General features: G+C 40.9%; 1 protein-coding gene across 3 annotated transcripts in view; it reads left to right on the top strand.

The window, feature by feature from the left end:
• Positions 1–1,287: 1,287 nt before the first annotated feature.
• lnpk (lunapark, ER junction formation factor) overlaps positions 1,288–9,834 on the top strand; it is a 158,596-nt gene continuing 150,049 nt past the window's right edge. Inside the window, exons 1-2 of one of the 3 annotated variants that reach the window (XM_072476687.1) lie at positions 1,288–1,420; positions 2,459–2,563. In XM_072476687.1, the coding sequence (XP_072332788.1) occupies positions 2,537–2,563 (27 nt within the window). In that variant the 5' untranslated portion in view covers positions 1,288–1,420; positions 2,459–2,536. Of the gene's footprint in view, positions 1,421–1,472; positions 1,630–1,653; positions 1,859–2,458; positions 2,564–9,834 lie in introns of those variants that run through there. The other 2 variants (XM_072476679.1, XM_072476698.1) reach the window with 2 other exon arrangements.

The following is a 9,834-nucleotide window of genomic DNA, read 5'->3' as shown; positions in this document are numbered from 1 at the left end:
GGCATTGCATATTTGCGAACCAATTAAAACACATATATTTTAGGTCATAAAAGTTTAAAGGTTATTTTCCTGTACAAATACATTATTTGACGATTTGTACAAACCATTTAATGATTTCAGGTAATTTGCGTTTGAATTTTAGTTTGGAAAGGCACAATTGTTTGCATAATTCTACCTTAGCCCAAATTATAACACATACTAGAACTAATAACCAATTCCAAAAGTATTGATTTGTACTACAAAATCCTAGATTCCTCACATTACAACTATGCTTATAAGCGACGATCACATAGGAACTCAAAAAGTTGGTTTCATATTTAATTTTACAAGAATTAGATTAAACTCGCTCTTTATGTCAATATATCTATATATTTAAATAATTCAAAAAAATAACATTTATTTCAAAATTCAAAGTTTAAAACACTTATTTATATATAAAATTTAGCGAGATTTTGCTAACCTGGGGTACCATTGTTATGATAACATATTACATTAAACATGAAATGTGTTTGTAGTGAAATCTCTCATTTTAATAATCTGTAGCAAATGTTTTCATTACTTTGCCAATTGTCCTGTCTTCGTTAACTTTAAAATGCACAGATACAGGCATTAAATTACTCGAAAATGTTTCAATGGAAACCTGATCTATCAAAGAGCAACATCCGTGTCTTGCAGGAATGGAATGACATCCATTCTTGTATTTTAATATCTATTCGAGCAGAAGAATTATCAGGAGACAATAATTTCTGAACCTTTTATAAACTACAACATTAAAATTGGGCAAACATTTCATATTGGTACCAGTTAAATAAAAAAGATGATTGTATTGTAAATGTTTAAAAAAGTTAAAACTATAGTTGTTAACAATATTTGGACTTCCTGAAATTGCTAAATATTTGAATTGAACCCGCGAGGCTGATGTCAATATCAATTGTGAACAACATCAACATCAACACTAAACTATAGGTCCGAGTTTAATTAACTGCCAAATATGCTTTTTTAATCTTTTCCATTCCTCCGATTCGGGCGACGAAATAACTGCTGAAATTAAAGCGGATGGAGTAATCAAAACTATATCATAATTAATCGTTAAAGGTAAAAAGGTAGAAGTGCAGCAATTTATTATTTAAGATAATCAAATAGCCTTATTATGAAAGCAGATTTTAAAATTATAATGCCTTTAGGGCTGGTACAAGCGGTCTATATCGTCTGTTACAGTGAATTTTCCTTCTTTGCACAGTGCCTTACCCTCACTCCTGCGCTTTGTGTCTTTCCCTTGGTCTAAAGCGGCTGGAAGGAACCACAGGCATCACGTGATAGTGCCAGACGGGTGAAAGGTTATGGGCGCCTGTGCTGCCTTTGCGCCTGCGTGCTCGGATGTGCTGCTGTTGGCGGTAGAGGAAGCAGTTTGGAGTTCCAGGTGAGTGAGTTACAGCAGCAGAGGGGGTGGTACAATTCGGCCCGGCCTGATTCGGCCGCACGCCTTAGTCCCTGCACCGATGATTCGCAGTTGTCGCGAAGAGCCGTAGATTGTTATGCGGTTTGAGCCTTTGCTTCTGAGGTGCCTGTAGGCTGGCAGGCCTGGGCCAGGCAGACGCTCCCCGCTTCAGGAAATGGCCTCGATTATTGGTATAGTGTTACTGATGATTTTCATATACAATCGGCTGCAAATGATTGCTCACTGGCAGCCTGAAATTTGCTGTGGTCTCTGTAGACCTCGATATTGATGCAAAAGTGCAAGTGTTCATATACCGAAGGTGCTCTTAGTGTTTAAAAGTAAGGTGTTTAAAAGCCAAGGCGAAGATGTCTGAGGCCCGGCTCATGCTTGTAGGTCGATAGAACAGAAGTCACTGCACCGGTACATATTTCGCTAATTCCTGTTTTTATTTTACTTAATATTAAAGATAAGCGTATTAGTTAAGTGGATGTAGAGGATTCCATGGCACTTTTCGAAAAAGAGATGAGCTCTCCTGGTGTCTTGGCCAATATTTATCCCTCATCCAGTCTAAGTATACAGTATCTGGTCATTTACCTCATTGCTGTTCATGGGATCTTGTTCTGTTTAAATTGACTGATGTGTTTTCCAACGTTGCAAGAATGATTACATTCAAAAGTACTTCATTGGTTGTGTAATAAGTTCTGCTGATGACCTTGGCAAACAAATGGTGTAGCTTTAAGTAAACTAGTAGGAGGATATAAAAATATACACGTTTCCATATGGCACAATCATTTCCTACTGTGACATTTATTTATGTAAATATTAATCAAAATTGAAAATGTGGAATTTCCAGAATGTTAAGGTTTTTGCATTAACTTGATTGTCTAATTGAAATTAACTTTCAGAATGCTGTGGTTGTGAAAGATTTAAGATTAAGTGGAACTTATTTTATATATAGTATGTGTCCTATATTGCAAATATCTAATTATATTCTGATAGATGAATTTGTTAATTCTACAGGTCCTGAGTTATTTGGGCTCATAATTAATAAATAAATAGATTGGATTATCTGTGTCAAGCAACTTGAATAAAAACAAAATGGGAGTGATGCTTTCCTGCTGGAGGGTAAGTGAAAATTTGCACTTCAATTCAAATTATGTAATAACTAGCAATCTAAATAGCTGGTTTGAAATTTTATTGCGGTAGCAGGTCTTTAAATGCAACAGAACTGCAGTGAATTTAAAGGAGCCTTTTTTTCTATTCAATCATGTAATATGAGCATTGGTGGCAAGGCCAGTGTTTGTTTCCCATTCCTAATTGTTTTTGAGAAGGTGGTCATGAACCGCGGCATGTGGAATAGGTACACATTCGGGAAGGGAGTTCAGGTTTTTGACTCATTTTATATAGAGGAAAAAAGTGATAAGCTATTTATTTACTACAATTCACAATGAATTGCTTCAAAATATTTCTGGGAACTGTATTTCCAGTTCTACTTGCTTTTTAAGAAAGTTGATATATAACGTTTTTGCGTGAAGTTGACCAGTATCTTTCTGTTTGACTTTGGACCTTGATGAGAATGGCTGTGTTTTTGATTGTACCAATCTTGCCATTAAAAAGTGATAATGGATTAAATAGCATTCTATGGCTGAGTAGGAATCTGATTGTTGGGGGTGGTGGGACAAAATAAATTACAATTTGCTTCCTTTTCTGCTAGCTTTTTAATTCACATGTATGAGGGGAGATAAAAGGTTGATATTGGGAATTCTAAATAGGTTCTTGTTCTGTAAGTTCTATTCTAGCCATTTTATTATTGGCCTGGTGATGGACTGAGTTGTTCAAGTTACTGGCTAAAAGAGGCACATTATTTTTTAGGACAATTGGGGGAATGCATTTGGTTCTTGGCGGGAAAGTTTGACCCAAACTTTAGCTTTTGAGAAAAGTGTTGCAAGGAGCCACAGGTATTGGGGCCCAAGAATAAGGCATCCTTTCATAAAGATTATTCACAAAGAAATTGATTATGGTAAATTCTCCAAGTTATCTGTGGTACAGATCAAAATGAAATTTGCCCTGCAGAAAGTTAGCCTTTTGTGTGTTACCTACAAAATAGTATGTTGTTTTATGGTTTATTTCCCCTAGTAGCAACAACATTGATTCAGTATGACCTTGTGCTATTTTAATAAGTAGCCTAGTTGAAGAATAATTGCTGAAGCCTAATGATAGGTTGTTGCAATCTCGGGAGTTTGGAGCCTATGAGCTTATCTCTGGATATTGACTTGACATGTTTGATATAATTATAATAAGTGATTTCGCCATTGCATCTAAAATATTATTTTAACTGAAAATATCTAATTTTCAAGCTATAATTATTACTTCCGTGCAAATGCTGTCACTTGATCATACAATAGTGCAGCATGCAAGGAAGTCTACTAAAGGAAATCCAGTTAATCCCACTCTTTCACTATATATCTACACTTTTTTCCTCCTTCTTGTATTTATCAAATTATTTTTGAAGGTTATTATTGAATCTCCATCCACTGCTTGATTAGGCAATGCATTCCAAATCTTAGCACACATTGCCTAAAAACTATTTTCCTTATGTCACCTCTGGTTCTTTTGCCAGTCACTTTAAATCTGTACCCCCTGGCTATCAACCCTTCTGTGATTGGAAACCAATTTTTTTTTTTCATTTACTCTATCTAAATCCTTCAAGGTTTTAAACACCTCTTGTCAGATCTTCCCTTGGTTTTCTCTGCTTGGAGGTAAACACTACCATATTGTCCAGTCTCCATGTAACTAATTCTTAATGTCTGGAATCATTCCAGTCAATCTCTCTTGTACCCTTTCCAAAACCTTTACGTTCTTCTGAAAGTGTGATGCTCAGAATTAAACGGAATACTCCAGCTGGGGCTGAACGTGTGTTTTATATTGGTTTAACGTAATTTCTTGGGTTTTGTTCTCCAGGCCTCTCTTTATGCCTTGGTGAAATGCCATAATTTGCACACGTAGCTTTTCAACTTGAGTTATTTGTGTAGTCAAATTTACCTTTGTACATATTACAATTTATGGCTTTTTATGTTAGACATTTTCCTTGGGTTCAGTATCACTCCAGTAAGTGGACCTTTTTTTTATTTTTTTAAAATACGTTTTATTGAAATTTTTTTCCCAAACAACAATTTTTCCCCTCTTACAAAGCACACGCAACAATAACAATACAGAAATTTTTAACAATACACAAGTAACAAAACCCCTTTATCTTTGACCTAAACTAAACTAAACCCCCCCCCCCCCTTCCCCCTGGGTTGCTGCTGCTGGTCATCTGTCTTCCCTCTAACGTTCCCCTAGGTAGTTGAGAAATGGCTGCCACCGCCTGGTGAACCCTTGAGCCGATCCTCTCAGGGCAAACTTTATCTGCTCCAGTTTAATGAACCCCGCCATATCATTTACCCAGGCCTCCAGTCCGGGGGGTTTCGCCTCCTTCCACACGAGTAGGATCCTGCGCCGGGCTACTAGGGACGCAAAGGCCACAACGTCGGCCTCTTTCGCCTCCTGCACTCCCGGCTCTTCCGCAACTCCAAATAGAGCTAACCCCCAGCCTGGTTTGACCCGGGCCTTCACCACCCGCGAAATCACTCCCGTCACTCCCTTCCAATACCCTTCCAGTGCCGGGCATGCCCAAAACATATGTGTGTGGTTTGCCGGGCTCCCGCCACACCTCCCACATTTGTCCTCCACTCCAAAGAACCTGCTCAATCTTGCTCCCGTTATGTGTGCTCTATGTAGCACCTTAAATTGAATCAGGCTAAGCCTGGCGCATGAGGAAGAGGAATTTACCCTGCTTAGGGCATCAGCCCACATACCCTCCTCTATCTCCTCCCTTAGTTCTTCTTCCCACTTTCCTTTTAGTTCGCCCACCGACTCCTCCCCCTCTTCCCTCATCTCTCGGTAAATCTCTGACACCTTGCCCTCTCCGACCCACACCCCTGAAAGCACCCTGTCCTGTATCCCCTGTGTCGGGAGCAATGGAAATTCCCTCACCTGTTGTCTAGTAAGTAAGTGGACCTTTTATGCGTTTTCTATGAATTGATGTATCTAGCATATATAGCAAGGTGGAGAACTCTTGCCACTGCATTTATCTTCTTTGTTCTGTTCTTTCATGGGATGTGGGCGTCACTGGCAAAGCCAGCCTTTATTAACCATCCCTAATTTCCCTTGAACTGAGTGGCTTGCTTGACCATTACAAAGGGTAGTTAAGAGTCAACTACATTACTGTGGTTCTGGAGTCACATGTAGGCCAATCTAGGTAAGGATGGCAGATTTCCATTTGTGAACCAGATAGGGTTTTTGCAAAAATTGACGACAGGTTTCATGGTCACCATTACTGAGACTACCTTTATATTCCAGATTTGTTAATGGAATTTAAGAACAAAGAAAAGTACAGCATAGGAACAGGCCCTTGGGCCCTCTCAAGTATGCACCGACCATGCTGCCCGTCTAAACTAAAATCTTCTACACTTCCGGGGTCCGTATCCCTCTATTCCCATCCTATTCATGTATTTGTGAAGATGCCCCTTAAACGTCACAATCGTCCCTGCTTCCACCACCACCACCTCCGGCAGCGAGTTCCAGGCACCCACTACCCTCTGGGTAGTGCCTTGCACATCTCCTCTAAATTGCACCTCACACTTGCTATGGTGGAATTTGAACCAGTGCACCCAGAGCAGCATGGTAGCACAGTGCTTAACACAGTTGCTTCACAGCTCCAGGGCCCCAGGTTTGATTCCCGGCTTGGGTCACTGTCAGTGCGGAGTCTGCATGTTCTCCCTGTGACTGCGTGAGTTTCCTCCCACAGTCCAAAGATGTGCAGGTTAGCTGGATTGGCTATGCTTATTGCCCTTGGTGTCCAAACAAGGTTAGGTGGGGTTACGGGGATAGGGTGGAGATGTGGGGAGAGGGTGGAGATATGGACTTAGGTAGGGTGCTCTTTCTAAGGGCCGGTGGATACTCGATGGGCCGAAAGGCCTCCTTCTGCACTGTAAATTCTATGATTACTACCACTACACCACCATATCCTTAGAGTTATTGGAATACATATACTGTAATGTGAGATAGTCATTGTTGGTGAGTGGAAGAAAGCTCATCTGATTAAATTGTAAACTAAAAGATAAATTAATACTGAACAGATAAATAAACAACCATTCTATACAAACAAAAACTTTATAACTTCAGTGCCAAAAGAGTAAGCTGCTTTTATGCCTCTTTCAACACAAAATTCATTTTGAAATTCAGTTACTCATGTGAAATTAAATTTTAGCCTGTATTTTTGCCAACTTCAGACTGCCTAATATATTGGAAAGAAGGACTTTGGGAAGAAAAAAACTCCTTTCGTAATGACAATTGATTACTAGCCATTCATTGATTATCAATTACACATAATTAGAGCTGCCATTTCCCATAGAGTTCAGGCATGGCTTGACCTTGCCTGTCTGTACCTCAGCAAGTTGACAGAATTGAATCAATAAATGGGATAGATTCAGAACAAATCTTGCTGCACAAAACTGGGCATTTTTTTTTTATTGTTGCTGGCTGGACCAGCATTTATTGCCCATCTCTAATTGCCCTTGAGGGGGCAGTTAAGAATCAACCACATTGCTGCAGGTCTGGAGTCACAAGTAGGCCAGACCAGGTAAGGACGGCAGATTTCCTTCCCTAAAGGACATTAGTGACCCAGATGTTTTTTTTACGACAATTGACAATGGTTTCTCATTCCAGATTTTTTTTATTGAATTCAAATTTCAACATCTGCAGTGGTGGGATTCTAACCTGGGTTCCCAGATCATTATCCTGGGTTTCTGGTTTATTAGTCCAATGACAATACCACTATGCCACCGTCTCCCCATAACTGGGCATCTGTGAGGTACTATGGGCCCTCAGTAGCAGCAGCAGAATTTTGTACAGCAGTAATCCTGGCCCATATGTCCTCACTCTACCATTACCATTAAGCCAGGGAATCAATCCTGCTTCACTGAAGTGTGCAGGTGTGCATGCTAGGAGCAGCAGGAGGCATTCCAAAATATGAGATGTTAACCTTGTGAACCTACACCACTGGACAACTTCATGCTAAACAGCACTTGGTAAACAGAGCTAAGCAATCCCACAACCAACAGATGAAATATAAGTTTGCAGTCCTGCCACATCATTCATGAATGCCGATGAATAATGAAACAACATGAGGAGGAGGCTCCATAAATATCCCCATCCTCAATGATGGGAGATGCCAGCACATCAGTGCAAGAGAAAAGGCTGGAATATTTACAACAGTCTTCAGCTAGAAATACCAAGTGGATGATCCATGTTGGCCTCCACCATTGGTCCCCAGCGTCTCCGATACCAATCTTCAGCCAATTTCGCTCAATGTGAATCAGAAAATGGCTGGAGTCATTGAATGCTGCAAAGACAAATGACCCTGATAACATTCCAGCAATGCTACTGAAGACCCGTGCTCCAGAACATGTTGTGCCTCTTGACAAACTCCTTCAGTCCAGCTACAACACTGGCATCAACCCGACAAATTGCCTAGGTATGTTCTGTCCACTAAAAGCAGGACAAATCCAACCCAATCAATTACTGTCCCAAGTGTTGTACAGTGCTTTCAAGCGACACTTACACAGCAATATAATAATCTAATAATCTTTATTATTGTCACAATTAGGCTTACATTAACACTGCAATGAAGTTACTGTGAAAATCTCCTCCGCCACACTCCAGCACCTGTTCAGGCACACTGAGGGAGAATTCAGAATGTCCAATTCACCTAACAAACATGTCTTTCGCGATTTGTGGGAGGAAACCAGAGCATCCAGAGGAAACCCACGCAGACACTGGGAGATCTTGCAGACTCTGCACAGACAGTGACCCAAGTGGGAATTGAACCTGGGACCCTGGAGCTGTGAAGCAACAGTGCTAACCACTGTGCTACCCTGCCTGCTCGCTGCTCACTGATGCTGAGTTTGTGTTCCGCCAGGACCACTTAGCTCCTGACATCATTGCAGCCTATATGGACAAAAGAGCTGAAGTCAAGAGGCTCTTAACATCAAGATAGGAACTGACTGAGTGTGGCACCAAGGAGCCCTGTTTAAACTGAAGCCAGTGGGAATCTGGGTTGTGGGGAGGACTCGCCACTGGTTGGAGACGTACCTAGCACAAAGGGATGTGGTTTTTGGTTATTGGAGGTCAGTTGTCTCAGTCCCAGGATGTTCCTCAGTGTTCTAGGCCTAACCATCTAATGCTGCCTCCTCAATGACAGAAATGGGGATGTTTGCTGATGATTGTGTAATATCCAGCACCATTTGCAACTCCTCAGATCAGTATCTGTGTCAATATGCAGTAAGACGTGGACAACATTCGGGCTTGGGCTGATAAATGGCAAGTAGCATCTACCCTTGACATTCAGTGCCATTACCATTGTTGAATACCCGACTACCGACATCCTGGGAGTTACCATTGACCAGAAGCTGAAGGGGACTAGCAGTATAAATGCTGTGGCTACTAGAGCAGGTCAGAGGCTTGGAATTCTGACATGCTCTGGTAGCCACAGCATTTATATTGCTCGGCCACTTCAGCTTCTGGTCAATGGTAACTCCCAGGATGTCGGTAGTCGGGTATTCAGCAACCGGGTGCTCCAGTTTTAGATGGATTGACCATGCTAAAAAGAAAATACCCCTTAATGTGTCCAAAGATGTGCAGATTAGGGTATAGGGCACATGGAGTGCTCTTTCAGAGGGCCAGTGCAGACTCTGAGCCACATTGCTGTCACCTGCACTGTAGGGATTCTATGGATTTGTTAAAGGTGTTTAACTAACTTGTTAGACTTCTTTGAAGAGGAAACAGAGGGTTGTTGATGAGGTATACATGGACTTCCAAAAGGCATTTGATACAGTGCTACAGAACAGGCTTTTGAACAAAGTTCTAGCTTATTGAATAAATAGAACAGTAGCAACAGGGATCCAGAATTTGCTGAGTGACAGGAGGCACAGAGTAGTGGTTAATGGATGTTTTAGGACTGGAGGACGATTTTGTTGTGGAGCTCTCCAGCAATCAGTATCAGGAACCTTGCTCTTCCTGATATTTATGACCTCGACTTTAGTGTACAGGACACAATTAAAAAATTTGCGGACGGTACCAAACTTGATAGCATTGTGAACTGTGAGGAGGATAGTGTCAAACTACAAAAGGACATGTACAATCTGGTGGATTGGGCAGGCAAATCGCAAATGCAGTTCAATGCGGTGAAATGTGAAATTATTAATTTTGGTGGGAAGAACGTGGATAACAATAGAAAACAAAGGGCACTATTTGAAAGGGGGATCAGCAGCAAAGGGAGCTGGTGGATACTTGCA

Source organism: Scyliorhinus torazame, chromosome 2 (genome assembly GCF_047496885.1).
Source record: "Scyliorhinus torazame isolate Kashiwa2021f chromosome 2, sScyTor2.1, whole genome shotgun sequence".
Taxonomy (NCBI): domain Eukaryota; kingdom Metazoa; phylum Chordata; class Chondrichthyes; order Carcharhiniformes; family Scyliorhinidae; genus Scyliorhinus; species Scyliorhinus torazame.
The sequence above is the reverse complement of the archived record's forward strand: the minus strand, read 5'-3'. Positions and strand labels throughout refer to the sequence as shown.